Source organism: Scophthalmus maximus, chromosome 16, assembly GCF_022379125.1.
Source record: "Scophthalmus maximus strain ysfricsl-2021 chromosome 16, ASM2237912v1, whole genome shotgun sequence".
Classification (NCBI taxonomy): domain Eukaryota; kingdom Metazoa; phylum Chordata; class Actinopteri; order Pleuronectiformes; family Scophthalmidae; genus Scophthalmus; species Scophthalmus maximus.
Genome location: NC_061530.1, coordinates 16,665,772 through 16,686,331, shown reverse-complemented (window position 1 = coordinate 16,686,331; position 20,560 = coordinate 16,665,772). Strand labels below are relative to the sequence as shown.

Genomic DNA, 20,560 nt, shown 5'->3' with positions numbered 1-20,560 from the left:
CCCCCTCCGCGCACACCAGCAAGGAATGCTGGAAGAAGGAAGGCATGTGAGGGGAAATGAAACACAAAAGCAAAAAGACTCCGAGTAGGTACACACACACACACACACACACACACACACACACAGAAACACACACAGAAGTGTGAGGTTACAGAACAGAGTGCCAACAGGGATCCCGGCAAAGAAAAAACTCCTGCTCGGGACGTCTCCCACTTATTGCAGTTGCGTATCGCCGCTCTCTCTCTTGCTTACAGATGCATCTTCATCTCTCCCTCTCGCTCCGTTCACGGCTCTTGTGGGGCTCTCGAGGCCGACTGTGGGCTTTTTACGACACCTGCTAATGACTTTTTATGACGACTTGTTATGGCTCATAAATCGCAGCTCTGTTACTGGCAAGGATCAGCTGTAACTGCAGCACAGTGCGGTCCTGATAACACACGCACTTGGACTTGTGTGATTCAAATCAGACAAGACACCATGAGTATGCGCTGCGAGTGGGAAATGTGTGTGGGGGAGAGGAGGGGAGGGCGCTGCTGATGTGAATGCAGCCCCAGCATTTGTAGGTCAGAGAGAAAAAAGTGAGGAGGGGGTTGTTTCGTAATGAGTCCACCTTCCTAATCTGAGGTAGATAAAGTCCCACAAGACTTTGAATCCAAATATTGACTTAGTCCCCGAGTCATGAGGGAACTGCGGCTTTGTTGCCGATAAAAATAGAGGACAGCGCTGCTTATAACCAGTTGAGTCTGGGGCCGAGTCCCGAGCACCGTCGTTTCTGTGCGTGTGTGTGTGTGATGGGGGCTTGGTCCCAGCTCATGCTCACATCCATTTCTCGCTCTCTATAATAAGACAAACGGATGACGGATGAGTGCTGGTTAGAATTAGCTTTACAGCTCGGCGCAGGGATAAAGGTCAGGCCAAAAGCAGGTCTGTGACCCCTGAAGAATCCCTCAAGCATTCGGGACCACACTGCATGGGTGCAAACGCAGCCACGATCCGACCAGGATCACCAGCTCCTGATATCGATTCTCTTAAAAGTCATTTTTCTTCGTGGACTATCGTTTATTTATGCTTTGATTCACCCTTGCTTGTGCGTCGCTCTCTTATTGGCTAAGTTACCTTTTGTTAGCCCTTGTGCCTGTTGAAGCTGAGTCAGTTTCCTGTTTTATTTTGAAATGAATTCCCTCTTTTCCCATCTCTTGTTTTCTTACGTACTCTGCATAAAGGTCTGATATTATGTGAGTCGATTGTGAAAAAAATACACTGTATACACTATACTCTGTTTAAACTAAGTGTGTAGTATACATCTAGAGCGCTGCAGCACTCTTTTGTTCCCGTTCTCTCTCTCTCTCTCAAACACACAGTCACAGTCAGACTGACAGCAGAATCCTTGCTCGTCAAAAATGCGACGCCCGGTATACAACGTGACTCAACATGCTCTTCTGCATTTTTGTTTACCTTTGGAATGTCTGCTGACGACAGGTAGACCTGCTTGACTTACGTCTGACGTGGCTACAAAACTTTTCAAAAATACGGTATTGTTCATTTTGACCAATGCAGTCTATTGGCAGAGGTGCGTCTTTGAGAACATTTCCATGCAGGGTTTTGTTTAAAAAGTTGAACCATGGTATGGTTTCAAGAAAAGGAGGTACAGCAGTCACTGCACTGGGACCGAGCTCCACTCCTGCAACACGCTCCTGCAGCACCGCGAAGGCCAGGTATGGGGAGGCCCACTACCGCGTGGTGGACCTCCGCAGCGACGCAGCCACCAAGCCTGGGCCTGCGATGTGCCAGGCCATGGTAGAGGCCGCGGTCAGGGGTGACCTGATTGAGGATGACCAGACAGTCAATGGTAAGGACAAAACTGTATTTATGAATATATTTTAAAAGTAGTGAATTGCTCTGAATCAAGGACCATAAAGACTTGTAACCGCTTTATAGACAATTAAGATCGAGACCTTACAGAGAGAAACTCACAACATTTCTCACAATGAGCCAACATGAGAAGAAAAAAAACCTCAGCATGGGCCCTTAGATAAGGCCCTTAATGATTCCTGCATTGACGGTTGAAAGTCGCTTTGGACCAAAACTAAATGAATGTAATGTAACTAGAAGAAAACCTCTGGCAGAACCAGACTGGTGGACGCCAGCTATGGCTCAACCGCTTGGTCGAGTTAGATGGCGTTGCTCCACCAAGGCAAGGGCCCTATGAATAAAGACTTATACATCATTTCTGGATCCCGACATTCATCAGGCACCTCTCCAAATGTTCATGGGTTCTTCCTTGGGTCATTCCCCACCCCTCCACCTATATCTCATGGCAATCGATTCTCTAGTTTTTGAGTGATCCTGCTGATAGTCGAGCAGAGAAACAAACAAACTGCAGTGAAAACATCACCTCCTTGGCAGAGGAGAGAGACGGATAGAAATGCTGTCAAAATCCTCACAGTATCCGACTGACTTCTGCAGAGCTACAGGAAATGGCAGCCGATATGTTTGGGATGGAGGCGGCGCTGTTTGTCCCCACTGGAACCATGGGTAACCTCATCGCAGGTGAGCTGAGCTTTTACATGTCAGAGTCTGAAACCCCTTTTACGGGGTCAGAAAGGTCTGACTAGGGTCTGTGCAATTTCACTATGCAGTGATGGTGCACTGCCGGGAGCGGGGCGACGAGATGATTGTGGGGGATCTGTCCCACTTGCACATCTATGAGCAAGGAGGAAGTGCACAGGTGAGTGTACCAGGAGCAGTTAACACCTGCAGGTGCCCGCTCATATACAGTATCTACAGGTCAGTTTTTAAACTCGAGGGGTGTGCTTGTGCGTTGACACAGCTGGCCGGTGTCCACACGACCACGGTGACCACCCTCCCCGATGGAACGTTTGACTTGGAGCAGCTGGAATCGAAGATCCGCCACAATCCCCACAATCCCTGCTTCACCTGCTCACGCCTCATATGTCTGGAGAACACGCACAACATACAGGGAGGACGCGTGCTGCCTCTGACCTTCTTGCAGGAGGTGGGTGTGATTCATTTTTCTAAACATACGTGACGTGAAGAACAGTATTTCTTATGTCAGCAAAGCTCATGCTCACATTTTTCAAGATCTGCTTCCCTGTGTGAACCTTCTGTATGAACTTCCTGTTTTATTTTGGAATTGCTGTTCTTGTGTGTCAATTAGGGTTTTAATTCCTGTCTCTTGTGTGTCTTCCTTCCAGTTTTCCGATGATGGTTTCTCGTTTCTATGTTCTCCCTGTTTTTCCAATTTGGAAATCTTTCACCTTGATTTTGGGAATTTTGGGACTGATAATGTCAACTCTGGATTTCTGCCTGCTCCCTTTTGTTTCATGGTTGCCCTGTTTGGACTGGTCACTTTAGTTTTTGAGCCTTATTTCTTGCTGTTCTATTACACTGCTAAAACTTTATACTCTGCATGGGCATCTTCATTTGAGCCCTTTCCTCGTGTCCACACACATGTAGCTGTGATATACCTGCCTTATTGAAGCAGATGCACCATCACAGGTTTCATCATCTCCATCTTGTCTCCGTCTCCAAGGTTCGCGCTCTAGCAGATAGATACGGTCTGTCGGTCCACATGGACGGAGCCCGGGTGATGAACGCTGCGGTGGCCCAGGGCGTGTCTCTGCACACCATACTGCAGCACACACACAGCGTCAGTGCGTGCCTTAACAAGGTGGGACTCTGACACACTAGAATAAATAAATAGAGAAATGTTTTTATTCTGGAACCAACGAGGAAAATGACAGGTTTCCAAAGCAAAGCCAAGTTGACAATGCAGTGTGTAACAGGGTCTGGGTGCACCTGTGGGCGCCGTGCTGGCTGGACCCCGAGACTTCATCAGCCGGGCGGTGCGGTGTCGTAAAGCTCTGGGTGGGCTGATACACCAGGCTGGTATACTAGCAGCAGCTGGAAAACATTCTTTACTGGATATGGGAGGAAGCATGGAGGAAGATCACCGCAATGCAAGAACCTTTGCCCAATGTGAGTTTGCCCCTATTTTTGTCCACGAAACTTTTAATCATTAACTGCCTGCCTCTATGTTCCCGCTCATAAATTCTCGATTGTTTCTTCTCGTCGCCCAGCTCTGCTCGACTGTGACACTCTGTTCGCCGTTGACACGGCGGCGGTGGAGTCAAACATTGTGCGCTTTTATCTAAAGGAGCCCAGTTTGAGTCCCACTGAGTTTGTTGCCCGCATGGGTCAGGTCGGCGAGGGGGAGGAGGCGGCATTGGGACAAGGGATACAAGTTCTCCTGTACCCTTTTTTTGGAAAATTTGTGAGGGCCGTGTGGCATTATGGGATATCACTCGAAGACACGCAGCTGGCCACGCAGAAGATGCAATTTGTTGCTTCTCAGTACTTGCAGAAAAAAGCAAGGGCCCAGTGACACCTAATGTTTGCCACGGTCATGGTGTGTTGTCTCATCCATGCGTGAAACACATTTTCAAAGAGGGGCGCTGCACAGTTTAAATGAGGGCATGATTATGTATGTGCATGTGCGCACGTGCCTTACTTCCTGTTGACAATCTGACCGCCATAATCTAATGAAATTTTTAAACATCTTCAAAATGAGGAAAACAATACAAGATAGCACTACAAATATTCAACATCAAGACATGATTCATAGAAAGAATACACTACATTATTACATTTTTGTTATTTTGTAATCTTCCCCGACCTCTTTTTTTAACTATCAACCTAAACTATGAAATTCCATATACAAAGATAAGAGAGATTCAAGCTCCATGAACATTTTTAACTAACATTCCTTCTGCCATTTTTTTATTCTTATATTTTGCATGTTTTATTGTTATTATGACTTATCTGTGGTATCATATTCTAACTAACATTGCTTGGTATCCTTGCACAGGATTTGGACTTTTTATTTTATTTTTTAATCCTTTAGTTTCTGCACTTTTTTGTAAACTACTTGGGCTCACACCCCTGCATGAAACGTGCCATGAATAAAGTATTGTTATTGTTGTGAGATGAGCATCATTCAATGCACACGGGGATATTTTGAAGCGTCGTGTTCATAATTATAATTTGCAGTCGACGACGCACCAGCGCCACCTTGAGGTCGACGCCGCTCTGTGCATATAGTCCTTAACTGATCGGTGATCCATTAACTGTCCTGGCAGTTATCGATCACGAGTCGACGATCCGAAGTTCAATACAGTATCGACACAAATGAACGTGATGAAAACAGCCGCATCATGTCCTCCAACACGTTCGCCCGTACACTTTTGTTCCGTTTGTTAAACGACCGTGTCGTCGCTTCGAACCAGCTCCAGCGGGCTCGACATGCGGCGGCCGCGCCGCCGGGACGGAGCTCCGCACGGGGCTACTACCAGAGCGCGAAGCCCTGGCGCGGCGGGCCGGGCGCAGCGGCCCACGTCCGGCTGGTGGACCTCCGCAGCGACACGGTGACTAAGCCCGGGCCGGCGATGCGCCGCGCCATGGCGGAGGCCGAGGTCGGGGATGACGTGATGGGAGAAGACCCGACAGTGAATGGCAAGCACCGAACCGTGATGCGAAAACTAGAAATGTATTTATGAATATTGGAAAATCAACTGGTGCATAACTCACACATCTTGGATACGAGTCGTACAACTGTACCATCGCATGAAGAAACAACCCAGACCGCAGATTTGTTTGAACAAATATTATGTCAGTGAAGCAACAGAACAAATAATGAAGTCAGTTTTATTAATGTGGCATAAAATGTATAGATTTGCCTCAGAGGGTTTTAGAGGTGGGTTACCAGGCAACATGCAGACTGAATTATCATAGAGAAGTAGCAGAAAGTAATATTTTTGGTTGCTGCCAAAAATCTTAAACAGTATTCGACTGATTTCTGCAGAGCTACAGGAAATCGCAGCCGATATGTTTGGGATGGAGGCGGCGCTGTTTGTCCCCACTGGAACCATGAGTAACCTCATCGCAGGTGAGCTGAACTTTTACATGTCAGAGTCTGAAACCATTTTTTTATGAGGTCAGAAAAAGGTCACAGGTTGTGCACAATTTTCACTATGCAGTGATGGTGCACTGCCGGGAGCGGGGCGACGAGATGATTGTGGGGGATCTGTCCCACTTGCACATCTATGAGCAAGGAGGAAGTGCACAGGTGAGTGTACCAGGAGCAGTTAACACCCGCAGTTGGGCCGCTCATATATATACAGGTCAGTTTTTAAACTCAAGGGGTGTGTGTGTGTGTGTGTGTGTGTGTGTGTGTGTGTGTGTGTGTTGACACAGCTGGCCGGTGTCCATGCCACCACGGTGACCAATCTCCCCGATGGAACGTTTGACTTGGAGCAGCTGGAATCGAAGATCCGCCACGGTTACCCCGATCCTCACTTTCCCCGCTCACGCCTCATATGTGTGGAGAACACACACAACATACAGGGAGGACGCGTGCTGCCTCTGACCTTCTTGCAGGAGGTGGGAGTGAAATGGTTTTTTTATTTTAACATGTGAAAGCAGCTGTGATATACTTGCCTTATTGAAGCAGATGCAGCGTCACATGTTCGATCATCTATGGACGGGTTTATCTCCGTCTCCAAGGTTCGTGCTCTAGCAGATAGATACGGTCTGTCGGTCCACATGGACGGAGCCCGGGTGATGAACGCCGCGGTGGCCCAGGGGGTGTCTCCGCACACCATACTGCAGCACACACACACCGTCAGTGTGTGCCTCTCTAAGGTGGGACTGGAAAAAAAATGATAGAGATTTGATCAAAACCGACAAAATGACTTGCAGAAAGATAATATAAAATGCTTCAAAAGCAAAGCCATATTCACTCGAGGGTCTGTATTAGGGTCTGGGTGCCCCTGTGGGCACCGTGCTGGCCGGACCCCAAGACTTCATCGCCAGAGCGGTGCGGTGTCGTAAAGCTCTGGGTGGAGGGATGCGGCAGGCTGGTATTCTAGCAGCAGCTGGAAAACTTTCTTTGCTGGATATGGTAGAGAGAATGCAGGAAGATCACCACAATGCAAGAAGCTTTGCTCAAGGTGAGTAGCTCATTTATTTTTTGGGGGGGTTTGTGAAACTTTTCAATCATTAACTGTTGCCGCTCATAACTTCTTCATTGTCTCTTCCCCTCGACGCCCAGCTCTGCTCGACTTTGACCCTCTGTTCGCTGTCGACATGGCGGCGGTGGAGACAAACATCCTGCGTTTCCGCCTGAAGGAGCTGACTTTGAGTCCCTCTGAGTTCTGTGCCCGCATGGGTCAGGTGGGCGAGGGAGAGGAGGCGGCACTGGGACAAGCGATACAAGTTCTCATGTACCCTCACTTTGGAAACTCGGTGAGGGCCGTGTGGCATCTTGGGATATCTCCCGAAGACACGCGGCTGGCCATGCAGAAGATGCAATTTGTTGCTTCTCAGTACTTGAAGGAAAAAAACAGGGCCCGGTGAAAGTTGATGGTTGCCGCGGTGTTCGATCTAATCACGAGGGATGGGTCGTAGACATTTTACACAGACTAATGTAGAAAAAAGACTGGAAGACATCAAAAACGAGGAAAAACACAATTATGGATTATGGACTTTTTTATGTCCCTTTTCATTTCAGTGTAATTGCTGTGCATTAAATTCAACGAACTCATGTCTCTTAGCAGTTTGTTTCCTTTTTTTTGTTTGAGATATTTTTGCATTATATTTTGAGTCTCGAATTAAACACACAGTAGAGATATACCTAACCTTTATTCCATCCATTTTTTGTTCATCTTTCAAAAACTTAATTCCTTTACAAAGTAGTAACTGTACAGTCACTAGAGGGCACAGCTGTATCAACTGTTACTATATGGTGGTTTAGATGAATTTAGGAGGACATTCTCTCTTTATTGTTTTTGGTATTTCAAAATATTCGCATAGTCTGTTTTGAATGATGCTGATGCTGTTTGAAAAATGATTGGCGACCATGAAAAGGTTATGGCAGCGGTGGGATTCGAACCCACGCCATCGAAATGACTGGAGCCTAAATCCAGCGCCTTAGACCACTCGGCCACGCTACCACTGTATTCCATGTCCGCACACCAAATGTTTTTATCTCAATCGGTGACGCATCGCTTACAGTGACAGCCAATCGCAATCGTAGCTCCAACATTTGGCAGCAAATCGTCGAGGAGGATTCTTCTCGTCGCGACAACATTTCCAAAATTTGACCAATACCAGCGGAGAAAAGTTGTTTTCCTCACCCTACCACTTTACCTAGCCACAGCGTTTGCCGCTAGCGGTAGCCACTGAAGCGGCTGATATTTATGGCGACTTTCGACGACAGTAAAGTCGAATGTGTAGTTCAACTTTACCTCCTGAAACTTGCGTCCAATCCTTATAACAGACAAAAACTAAACAGAGGTTTTAAACATCATATTTCCGTATTAGCCATGACAGCCAATCAGAATCGTAGCTCCAACATTCGGCAGCCAAGTCGTGGCGGATTCTTCTCGTCGCGCCAGCATTTCCAACATTTGACCAATCCCAATTGGAGAAATGTTGGAGCAGAGTTTTTTTCGTCACTCTACCACTTTACCCAGCCACAGCGTTTAGCAGATAGCGGCTGCCAGTGACTAGCCACTTTGAGGCTGACATTTATGGCGACTGCCGCCGACAGTAGAGTGAAACAAATCTAATGTGTACTGTAACTTCACTTCCTGAAACTCAAAAAAACTGAACAGCGGTTGTAAACATCATATTTCCGATAGCCATGAAGGCACCAGGAGGCGGGGGGCGTGGCTGTCAGTGAACAGTGCTACGTGCAGAGGGCTCAGCTCGCTGTGGTGGACTCTTCGAAGATCTGCAAGGATTGCAGAGAGGGACGTCCCCGGACCTTCGGGACACCTTGGAGGACCAGGACCGACCGCGTCTGGCTTGGTTTGGCCCTGGGAGGAGACTCTAACCACTGGCTTCTGCAATCTATAACTGAACCTGAGAGAGACGGAAGAAGAAGAAGAAGAAGACGACTGCGCGCGGTGACGGGTAACGCTTTCACATTCTGCTAAAGTCATTAAAGGTATGCCTTCAACATGATCTAGGTTGCTTATATGTAAATACATGTATCTGACAGCAGGTCTCAATACAAACTAAAAAGAAAGCTAATGCTTTTGGAGGGAGCTGCAACATGATATATTCTGATCCATGTTTGCTCCTGCACGATTGCTATTGGAGCACAGGAGCCTTAATGTGCTGTGATGGCATTTTAACAACTATTCTCAAACAGATTGGTGCTTACAACTGCCTCTGCATGCTGATGCTCTCATTTATTGCCTTAATCAATATTTATAATAGTACATATTTGAATTGACTTTCAGTTATATGTGCATTTCATGTAGATGCAGGCCCAAGAGATGCACATATAACTTTCTCTAACATTGCATCAGATGCACAGTTTTGTACACGTCCCATCATGGCTGCTGTGGATTGGCACTACTTTGTTTCCACTCACACACCACACTGTCTCCTCTGGTGTCAGCAGAAACAGCAGACGTCATGGAGGACGACCTGATGTTCAGCATGGAGGAGGAGGGCAGCGCCAAGAGACCCCCCGACCAGCGGGCATCCTCCCTGAGTGATGTCAATGCCAGCGATGACGACGACGACGACGACGACCACTACCACTTCATCGCCCCCATCCTGGACGACTCTGCCAAAGAAATCTGTCACTACTTGAAGAACCTGGTTTACACCCGGCAGCTGTCAAACTCTCTTCCCAAGAGCAACTTTGTGTACAAGGTGAGCTGTTGCCCTGGCAACGTGTTGACAGATGACATTTGAATGATATCGAAATGTTGAAATCGAGCATTGGAAGATTGTTTATTGACGCTTAATTAAAGTTAAAACACTTTGTGATTAGGCACCATCATGGATTTGCTGTAAGAACAGCTGTCTGCCTTATAAGGAGAGAGATGATCTGCACACACAAACCAACACGTATGCTATTTTGTATACGCTTCATAAATGTACTCTCTGACAAGAACAGGAAGTGAGTACATTGCATGTATAAACACAAGTCTGTCTTTATCCCCAGACCAGCAGTGAGAATCTTATATCAGAGCAACTGTGCACCAGCCGACTGCGTGGACGAACGGCCCTGTGTAGTTCTTTTTGTTTTGTGTCGTTGTTTAAAAGCATCTAAAGCCGTGCGTTTTTTCTTCACTCCCCTGCATAGAATGAAACAGAAACAGTGGCAGAACCTCGGTCGTACAAGGTTTTGTCTGAGCGCGCACGGGTACGTGACAGTTTAAATCACATCTTCCTTCTCTCCCACTTCACCGGTGACCATCTGCGCCTCCCGTCTCCCCCACTCCATCCTTTTACCTTGTACTGCATTGTAATGTCTTTTTTTTTTATTTTCATAGCAACTTTACCCTTCCCCTTTCTTTTCTCTCTTCCCATAACTCGCTTCATCCTGGTGTGTCCTAATCAATTCATCCTCCCTTCCTTCAGAATGTATTTCCATACGTAAGATTTCATGACTTGACACTAACAAACCAGAAGCTTTGTGGGTTTTTGTTGTACAAATTGACACTGAAATGTGTGAAATTTTCCAGCCAAATAATTGGCTGTTTTGGCAGTTTTGAAATTAGTTAATTTAAATGTATCCTGGTTCTGCATTTCAGTACCATACCAGGCTTTACCGTTAGATCCTGGCTGTAATGTGTCTTACAGCACATCAGACGTCGTAGCACGAGGTAGTGCTGATGTGAGAACTGACACCCTGCCAGTTAAAAACACGACCCTTCATATTTCTCTTCATGTGAATCCTTCGCTCTAAATATAAACATGTCTAGAATGCCTGTTGGGACAGTTACCAGCGTTCGAAGAAGACGTGCTGCTGTGCAGTGTAGTGGGGTCGGGGCTAAGGTCACTGTAGCAGGTTAAGATTACAAGTTACACTCGGTTCACGGGTCCTACTAAAAAAGTTTTTTTTCCTCCTTTTTCTTAAATAGCAGACCAGCAGATGGCCATGAAACAGGCCATGGTGATCACATTCCTTTTGAGGTTCTAGTAAATTATTTAAATTATGAACATATAGGAGACCTTGGATGAATATCAGCTAATACATTTACAGTGAGGCCTGCCTTATGTAATGATTAGTTCATTAATCAGTTTGATTTTTAATGATTCTGTGCTGCCTCTGTGGTTTGTACTTCTAAAATTATTATTTAATAATCATTTTTCTTCCTTCCTCCTTCACTCTCGTTTCTTCCTTATTTACATCAGTTTGTCCCTGAGTCTTGTTGATATGCGATCTGCATTTTAGCTGATTAAAAGCCAATGAATGAGGGGGAAGCTGTTCAGTGCAGAAACAGAGAACTTTAATTCGTTCCATTAGTGAACACAGTGTTGGCACACAGAGGCTGAAAGTGAACGCGTTAAGCAGAAAAAGCCCAAAATTAACTTCCATGTACTTCACAGTTATCGCATTAAACAGCTTCCCCTCGATTTCCCCTGCATATTCCAGTTTTGGAAACTGACCCCTTCACTTATTTTTGCATAAAAACAAATACTGCCACCTATACGACATGTTTCCTTATTGTGACAGGAGACATGGAAAAAAGCTATCGAAAAGGCCAAAGCCATGCCCGACCCCTGGGCACCGTTTCACCTGGAGGAAATTGCGACAGAACCCTGCATTCGTTACAGGTACGAATAAGGCATTTACATTTCTTGATTTCGTTTTATGACTAAGTCTCATTTGACCTTTGTTTTGGTCTCCACCAACTCCTGAGGGGAAAAACACTGTAGCTGCTGAATGTGCCGATAGTTTGCCACTAATCTTTAGTTTTGCCATTGTAGACAACCACTTTCACATTAAATGTTGCAATTAGAGACATTTTTGAGATAACAAATACTGATGAAAGCAGCTTTAAAGTACAACAGTGAGACATTCCCTGCTTGATCTTAGTCTTCATGGATGTAGACTTCACAGTTGGCTCATATCTCGGTCAGCGGTGCTAGTTGACAAACATTACTGACCCTTTCAGTCGGGCAACCGAGGCACAGATGACCCTTGGCCTTTCCCGTTCTTTTCAGTAGCTTATATTGTTGGTGGGATTATCATGTGTCCTGTCGGATCTTCTTATTGACAGTGTGACGGCTATAAAATGTTCACACCTCTTGCAGAGTGCTCCGACACGGACAGCGTTGTATTGAGGCAGTGACACACGGTGGAATGGGTGTGGGCAAAAAAAGCAGGATGGAAATGAATTCCTTTGCCTGTGTTAGTGTGTTACATAACAAGAGCTTGGACTTGACTGCAGAGAGAGGAGTGACTGTCGGGAGCTGGGATTTGCCCTCGTGCTCTTTCTTCGTGTGCTAATTTTGCCCACATGTAACCTCACCCCCTCTTTCCCCTCTCTGACGTCCCCCCCAGTAGTATGAACTTGACGGAATGAAACTCGAGGTACACTGTGTCCCCTGGCTTAAAACTGTTTGTTGGCAGGAAAGAGTGAATAGTTTTAAAGGCACTATGCTGAGAAGACTCACGGCTGCTACAGTTCATGCATCATTGATTAACTCAGGACACACACACACACACACACACACACACACACACACACACACACCCTTCCAAGACAAACAGACACAGTGACCCAGTGTTCATGTACAATGTGCACACACCTAATTTGTTTTGGCCACACCACTGTATGACTTCTTGCCCGACTACATTCATTCCCTTAACCTGCAGTCCACAAAGAAATTGGTGCAGACAAAATTTGCCTTTCTTTGGAAACAGGACTTCTCTCCGTGTTGTTTCTCCGTGGGGAGGAAACTAGATGTGTTCCGTGATAAGAGTTGATAACGGGCTGTTGACAGGCTAATGCCCTCGTAGAAGGCAAAGAGTAACTTGGCTAAAATGAAAAAAGACTGGAGAGTTGTTGTCCTCTCTTGACGATGTTAAACGTGCTGATTTTAGAAGGCGTTTGTTAACTGTCTCTGTTTTAACACAAAGTCCAGCTGAGGCTGATGGGAAGTATTTAATCGTAGACCAAAGTGCTGGACAATTTCAAAGTTTGACTTGATGATGGTGGGGGACAAAAAGCCGTCTTACAATTCATCCTGATGAGATATTTTACCCAAAACCACAGATGTCAACGTCATGGTGGAGCTGGCAAAAAAAGTCAGATAATCATCACATTCATAAGGATTCATCTTCTGGGGATCATGAACGGTTGCGCAAAATTTCATGACGCTCTATCTAATACTTGTCGAGATATTTCTGGAAGGCAAAACGGTGGAGCAACCAGTCAACAGGCTAACATTGCCACATTTGACTAAAAAATGTTTTTCCCTGTGGATAGAACTTTATGAGAACTTATAATTTCTAGATTTTATTTATCTGTTCATCGCATTTTGACTTAATTCGCTGTTCCTCTTCACAGGTACAATGCCATCACAGGGGAGTGGGCTCAAGACCAGATCCACCTCAAGATGGCTGATCAGGTAACCACTTCTCTTCTGCCTCATGCACACAAGAGAGTCTTCGCAGCTTCTTCTCGCTGGTCTCATCTATTTCCCCTGCTTTCTCTCAGCCGTTTGGAAAAGGGGCGATGAGGGAGTGCTTCAGGACGTAAGTTGAGGATTTTTTTCCCCCTACACTCATCAGTTCTCCTCCAGAGGTTATTGCCCTCATGTTCAAGTCACAGATGCCCTCGTGGTCTCGGTGTAAACAAAGCAGAGGAGCGTGGGGCTCTTGGACTGTGGCCTACAAGCGGTGCAGGTCCACGCTACTCACATTTCTTACTCCAACTCAGGAGAATAATTCCTGAAGGAGAACATCACATTGAACCAGCACTATAAACTTTTCCATGATAGCACCTGGGGCTCTATTTCTACCCTTTTGCTCCGAATGGATTCCCTGGATGTTGATTGTTTTGAGTAAAACATAGTTTTAATATTGTGAACAATATAACAGTGTTTTTGCCTCTGCATGACATTACAGAAAGAAAGAGGATATTAATTATAGTCTAACTGTCGATGTTTAATCCTCAGTTATGTGGGAAATGTAAAAGGGAGGCATCCGTCAACAGCTCCCCCGTCTCAGCTGTTTGCTATTTGCGGTATCCCGCAGAAAAAAAATCTGGGTCAGAATCCCCCTGCCCCTACGAGCCCAAACAAGTTAGGTCCTTAAAAAGAGATCTCTCCATCTGAAATGTGGAATGTTTTTTCCTGTGTGTGTTTGGAGCAGTTGGTTTTTTTTAAAAATTCTGGTCCAGGGTTACTTTGGGCAGCTCTGAGATCAGATCCAGTTGCTGCTACAATCAAAATGGGCTTTAGATGTAGCATTTTAATTACAATTTCTAGCTGTATGTGCAACTAACTCTTATTTCCTTTTCCTTCAGGAAGAAATTGTCAAACTTCTCGCATAGCAGCAACTGGAAGTCGGCATCTAACTATGTAGCGAAGAGTTACATGGAGACGGTGGACAGGGACGTTTACTTTGAGGATGTCAGGCTGCAGATGGAGGCCAAACTCTGGGGGGAGGAGTACAACCGTCACCGACCTCCCAAACAGGTGCAGGACAAACATTCAAACTTTTTTCGGATGTGCTGACTAGTTAATGGCACCGGACTATGCGGATAGAATCAGCTAGAATTAATCAGCCTATAGATTAATTGACTAATCACTTTTAATCTGCACATGGGTGTGGATGCGCGTCCATAACACGGACTGAAAAAGCATCATGGGTTACAGGAGCCGGGTTATTTCTAAATGCAGCAGTTCATATGAAACAGAAAATGCTATCAAAAATTGCCTATTTCGTCATATTAAAGTATTTTGTCACAACTTTGTAAGTTTTAGTAAGTTTATCATTACTTTTCTATACTTTCTATAAATTGTTGTCGTTCGTCTCTTCCTAAACCTCAGGTGGACATCATGCAGATGTGTGTGGTGGAGATGAAAGACCGACCAGGTAAACCTCTTTTCCACCTGGAACACTACATCGAGGGCAAGTACATCAAATACAACTCCAACTCTGGCTTCGTGAGGGACGACAACATCAGACTCACCCCGCAGGTGAGAGCCGTCACCCTTGGGTCTGGACACGTGTTCAGCTAACAATCACTCAGCAATCTTAATCATTCATTCCTCTTTTGTATTCACCAGGCTTTCAGTCACTTCTCCTTTGAGCGGTCAGGACACCAGCTGATCGTGGTGGACATTCAGGGTGTCGGAGATCTCTACACTGACCCTCAGATTCATACAGAGCAGGGGACTGACTTTGGAGATGGAAATCTAGGTTCACAAATCTTTCTGTTGTGTGAACCCTGGTTAGGATTTATTAAAAGAACAAAACGCGTCTTGATCATACTGTGCTTGTGTTCCAGGTGTGCGAGGCATGGCGCTCTTCTTCCACTCCCACCTGTGTAACAAGATCTGCAAGATTATGGGCCTGATGCCCTTTGACCTCTCACCTGCAGAGAAGTCACACCTGGACTGCACCAACAAACTGCTCGTAAGTTTTTGACATTTAACCTTTTAATAACACTAAATAAAGTGTCAGCCAGGGCCAGAAGTCAGCATTGCATCAGGGTAAAAATATCCTTGAATGTTCATAAAGCAATAAACAATATTGATGAAAACACGGGGAAACATTTCCTGCTCTCCGGTACGCAGTCACTCTCATTTTCAGCAATATTATAATTAGTATGTTTTATCTTCCTTATATTCTGCTTGTTCTGCCACCTACTGTTGCAAATTCCCTTCAAAGAATCTCACCTTGCTTTATTTCAGAAGTCAGCCCAGACGGTGCTGAGGGGTTGCGAGGAGCCTTGCGGTTCCCCTCGCGTTCGTACCATTTCAGGAAGCCGGGCACCGCCGCTGTTTTCCCGCCTATCCGAGACTTCATCTGCAGACGAGAGCATGAGCGACGTGGACTCGGTCCCCTGCTCGCCTCTCATCCTCGCATCCCCGCTAGCTGCATCTGGATCTTTGGGCAGGTCGCCTATTGGTACGGGCGTGAACTCATAACTACATGGTGCACATTTATTACAGTATGTTAAATGATGTCTACGTTGCAAATAGTTTTGTCATATCTCTGTATTTTAACAGGTTTATCTTTTACTGGAATGAATGAACATGAAAGACTGAACAATAACAACAACGGTGAACACAAGGTGAGGAACAACTCGGAGAATGTAACTCTGAAAAAACACAGAAAAATCACGTCACATTTTGGCAAATCTTTGGCAAATTCTTTCATAACCAACTTAGTTTTCTTTGTCTTTTTACAATTTATTTTGAACATTTGTATTGGAACCTAAATGATAGTACAACTTAAAGATTTTCTTTAAATCCGACTCTATTTTGAACTTATTTATGGCCCACACTTTTTTCTGCAGTAGCCAGTCACTGTTTTTACATTATGTAGTAACTGTAGTTTCTATATAGTGATTTCCATCAACCAGGACTGAAAAGTTAAGAGCCAGCAGCAGCATTTTCACCGAGAGACACCACGTGCACAATATATTGCACAGTGATTTAAAAAGATGTTACAGATTCCTGTAGGAGGTAACACAGCTGTGGGCCCTTGACCTCAAAAGTCCGGTCACGTGTAGAGGAGCAGAAGTACAGTTATATATCTAGGAGCCAACCAGTGAAGTGATTTAAATATTAACATTAACAGTTATAATATTCTAGACATGGTTGGAAACTCTCAGATGATTGAGTCTGATTTGAGTCACAAGTCGTCGGCTTTGAGCTGCACTCTGCAGCACTGCCACACAGCTCACGAGTCACAGCACTGACTTTGTTTCCGTCTGCAGGAATCTGATAGCGGTGGTGACAGCGGTTACCCCAGCGAGAGGAGGAGTGAAGGCGACCCAAGTGACCACGTAGATGGGGTAAAGACTTCCATTTGACCTTCCTTTGGGCTCATCAGACAACTTCCAGGATTGTTTTGCAGGATATTTCACACCTCAGCCTCTGTTGACCTTTAAAGAAAGATTGAGCAAGAAATACATTTGTGTTACCAAGTATACATTAGATATATCAAAGAAATAATAATTATAATAATAACACTGACGACTGACTTGTTAGACTTTTCTTGTTGCTGTATATGGTTCACTCTTCTTTGTCCTTCTATCTTCCGCGCAGCTGTTAGTCTGTTTTCTTCTTGTCCATATTAGGTTTTGAAATCTGTTAGATTTTCTGACAGTAGGTTTTTCATAATGCATGTTTGTATCATCACGTAGGCCCATCATCGATACCAAAGACATTATTCCGAGTCAGATGACGACAGTGTCAGACGGGTAAACAAAAGTAGAGTCATCAGTGTGTCTCATCATCTTCATCCTCACCTCAATCATAATCTTCTAATTTTCCTCATCCTACCTTCACTTTGTCATTTCTCCTTTCTTACCCATCGCTTTTTGTTTTTTAACAACAAAATACATCTTTCACCTTTCTCCTAATCTACCTCTTCCTGCTCGGTGTCTTCCATCACTAGGAGAAGATGGTGGCTAGACCAAGAGTCTCCGCAAACCCAAATTCATTCAATCCTGACAGCGAATGGGTGATTACTTGCATGGGCGCTCGTGAGCCAGGCGCATGATTCTCAAGTTTAGATTTGAACTAGGTCTATTCTGCTCATCATTCGGTTTAGTAAACAAAAGATAAAAAAGCTAAATATAGATGGAAATTGAAAATGACATTTGGAACTGAAACACCATCTACCTCTGTTTCACCAACTTTGCCTACTTGCAAATGATGCATGCCATAATAATGCGTATGTGTGTGTGTGTGTGTGTGTGTCTGTATGTGTGTGTGTGTGTGTGTGTGTGTGTGTGTGCTCCTGTTCCAAGGCTTTACCTGATTTTTGCATTCACTGAGTAACAGGGATCTAGCTTTCCAGCTCTGAGCAAAAAGCTGATTTGTGTCATTTGAAATTAAAACAAACTTTTCTGGAAGGGTACACCCCTGAGAGTGGAGTGTTATCGTCCGATTGTTTTTGGTGATTGCTTGGTGAAGAACATATGGCTACATTACCCCCCACCAACACACCCACCCACCCATATCTCCTTCTTATATCTCTACTGTTTGGTTCTACCCAGCTGACAGAGGAGAAGTGGAGCTTCTACCATTCGTCTCGTGCTCACGTCCACCGACCGTCATGCGTGGCCACGGAGGTGGACCGACTCAACTCTCTGCTGCAGAAGAAGATGGGCCAGTCAGTTCTCGGAAAGGTAAAAAGAAAAAGGAAAACATCCCCTAAAAAAACAAACATTGGTGGATTCGATTTTGATTAAAATGACGGATACGTAGCTGGATTAAGAATTACATTTCCACCAACATAGACAGAAGCTTTTAGTCTTGGGAATCAAAAAGGAAGATACGGTATATGCTTCTGAAATTCTATTGCTGCCGCAAGCTGGTTTTTGAGTACGTAGTTTCACGTCTTGACTGAATATATTCTGGATCTCCTTCCTCCTGCACAGGTCCACCTGGCGATGGTGCGTTACCACGAAGCGGGTCGTTTCTGCGAGAAGGATGAGCAGTGGGATCAGGATTCGGCCGTGTTCCACCTGGAGAGGGCTGCCTTGTGTGGAGAGCTGGAGGCTATCATTGCCTTGGGACTGTGCTGTCTGCAGCTGCCTCACCACATCCTGCCAGACATGGAGCTAGAGGTACCATTTTCTATTTTATTCTTCGGCTTATTAGACTATTGGTTTTGTCTACGCCCGTGATACCTTATTTTGTTGTTGTTGTTGTTCGCAGGATAATGCAGGAAACAGGATGAAAGGTTTCAAGTATCTGCTGCAGGCTGCCGAGGCTGGTAACAGATCTTCTATGATTATCGTGGCCAGAGCCTTTGATACAGGGCACAATCTGTCAGCTGACAGGTCAGTAAAGGTTGTTTTAAACAGATAAACCTGTTTGAGATATAAAGATGATGAGTCCAGGTCAAACTGTTGTTATAATACTACCCCCTGGTGGGATTTTAGAGGTACCTTCTAGGTTTGTTTTACTTCATTTTGATTTGTTAAACCTTGCTTTGTATTTGTTTTTTATAAACCAGAAAGCAGAATTGGGTAGAAGCGATTCACTGGTACGACCGTGCATTGAACATGGTGGACTATGACGAGGGGGGCGAGTATGATGGGACGCAGGACGAGCCTCGCTACCTGCTGCTGGCCAGAGAGGGAGAGATGTACCAAGAGGGAGGCTACAACCTCACCGCAGACCCACAGAAAGCAGGTTGGAATCCACACTAGCTTAACAGACCTCACCTTGTGCTAAAATGCTTATTTTTATTACTTACATATATATATATATATATATATATATATAAATAAATAGTATCACCTATCACATGGTCTCATCATCATTTCCCCGCAGGTGATCTGTTTACAGAAGCGGCAGAAGCTGCCATGGAGGCCATGAAGGGCAGGTTGGCTAACCAGTATTACATGAAAGCTGAGGAGGCCTGGTCACTGATGGAGGAGTAATTCTGGACACACCTGAAAGTCCCGAAAACAACTTGCCACGGGAGTCTGCATGTCTGAGAGACAGCCAGGCTAATTATTACACATTCAGGATACAACCTGGATGGTTGCAGTTTACAATTTTTTTTATTAGAGAGTGGTGGATGAATGTTTTTTATTGGCGCTTTAGGTTTGTGTCCGTGACTTCCAGGATCTGGCTTATATCTCTAGGTCTCTCTTCCTCTATCTCCTGTTGTCTTTCATTTCCTGTCTCCTGGTTCCTTCTGGCTAAGTTACTGTTGTATGAATTAGATATACTAAAGAATCAAAACAAAGAAATGGTTTATTACTTTGCCCCAAGCATTAACACACTTACATGGAAAGAATGAATGAAAAAACATTTTTTTGCAACATAAAACTGTACAATAAAGTTTGTATTACTTTTTCTGGGTAAACATTGTCATTATTTCTTCCTGTTGAGCTTGGTGGCATTAAAGGTCTGTAACTGAGCAACATGACATACAGTATGACAGAAATGCTCCAGCTCTGCTTCAGTATCCTTTATTTTTGTGTTTTACAGAACCATCCCAAAATGAACCAAGTGAAACTGAAGAAAATTCCAGTAACGTAATACTCTACATATACTATTTTGAAGTTTATATGTAGATTTCATGAAGTTTAAAAGCAAAAGTCACCAGGTTTTCACATTGTGTTATTTAAATGTTTGATTTGGGATTCAACCTAGATCTATCAGTTGCAATTAAGCAAATTGCACAATGGGCTTTAATTAAAAAAAAAACATGACCATATAGTTGTTATTGCAAAGGCTGTGCAGAACTCTTAGTAGATAAACTCTGTGTTGAGGACAGGGGCGGGAGTGACTGGTACTATCGTCTGGAAATGGCGCAGCTCAGTTAAAAAGACACAGAATGTCGACAGAAAGAAACAAAGGACCAAACGTAGACCACCAAGAGATGAGAGGTGAGGAAAGAGGCACACAACAATGACAGCAGAGATGCAAAAACAACCAAAAAAAGAGACGGGAACTATTTGACGGTAACTGTGCAAAGGCAGCGCAAAGAGTCGCGTCTTTATGATGTCACGAAAACATGTGCAAA

At 44.8% G+C, this 20,560-nt stretch overlaps 3 protein-coding genes and 1 non-coding gene across 12 annotated transcripts; 3 read left to right on the top strand and 1 right to left on the bottom strand.

Annotated features, from left to right (window-relative positions):
- The first annotated feature begins 737 nt into the window (after positions 1-737).
- Positions 738-5,005, top strand: LOC118287877 (probable low-specificity L-threonine aldolase 2). The gene is made up of 7 exons (XM_035613497.2): positions 738-1,849; positions 2,467-2,550; positions 2,640-2,728; positions 2,831-3,016; positions 3,554-3,691; positions 3,807-3,999; positions 4,101-5,005. The coding sequence occupies exons 1-7, from the start codon at positions 1,552-1,554 to the stop codon at positions 4,403-4,405; spliced, it is 1,293 nt and encodes a 430-aa protein (XP_035469390.2). The 5' UTR covers positions 738-1,551; the 3' UTR covers positions 4,406-5,005.
- A 77-nt stretch (positions 5,006-5,082) lies between these two features.
- On the top strand, positions 5,083-7,630 carry LOC118287878 (probable low-specificity L-threonine aldolase 2). The gene is made up of 7 exons (XM_035613498.1): positions 5,083-5,532; positions 5,882-5,965; positions 6,057-6,145; positions 6,274-6,459; positions 6,583-6,720; positions 6,836-7,028; positions 7,130-7,630. The coding sequence occupies exons 1-7, from the start codon at positions 5,235-5,237 to the stop codon at positions 7,432-7,434; spliced, it is 1,293 nt and encodes a 430-aa protein (XP_035469391.1). The 5' UTR covers positions 5,083-5,234; the 3' UTR covers positions 7,435-7,630.
- Positions 7,631-7,948: 318 nt separating this feature from the next.
- On the bottom strand, positions 7,949-8,030 carry trnal-uag. The gene has a single exon. It is a non-coding gene; the product is annotated as a tRNA-Leu (tRNA).
- Positions 8,031-8,737: 707 nt separating this feature from the next.
- eef2k (eukaryotic elongation factor 2 kinase) lies at positions 8,738-19,887 on the top strand. Of its 9 annotated transcripts, none has more exons than XM_035613463.2 (20): positions 8,738-8,994; positions 9,491-9,747; positions 10,184-10,243; positions 11,561-11,661; positions 13,401-13,461; positions 13,551-13,588; positions 14,361-14,532; positions 14,887-15,036; positions 15,127-15,259; positions 15,348-15,475; positions 15,754-15,970; positions 16,072-16,136; positions 16,785-16,862; positions 17,214-17,270; positions 17,468-17,533; positions 18,072-18,203; positions 18,456-18,644; positions 18,736-18,860; positions 19,037-19,215; positions 19,357-19,887. In XM_035613463.2, the coding sequence occupies exons 2-20, from the start codon at positions 9,505-9,507 to the stop codon at positions 19,464-19,466; spliced, it is 2,304 nt and encodes a 767-aa protein (XP_035469356.1). In that variant the 5' UTR covers positions 8,738-8,994; positions 9,491-9,504; the 3' UTR covers positions 19,467-19,887. The 9 variants fall into 9 exon arrangements, with proteins under 9 accessions (XP_035469356.1, XP_035469357.1, XP_035469354.1 ...); XM_035613464.2 differs by having other exon boundaries at positions 9,488-9,747; XM_035613461.2 differs by having other exon boundaries at positions 8,739-9,028.
- Positions 19,888-20,560: the final 673 nt, after the last annotated feature.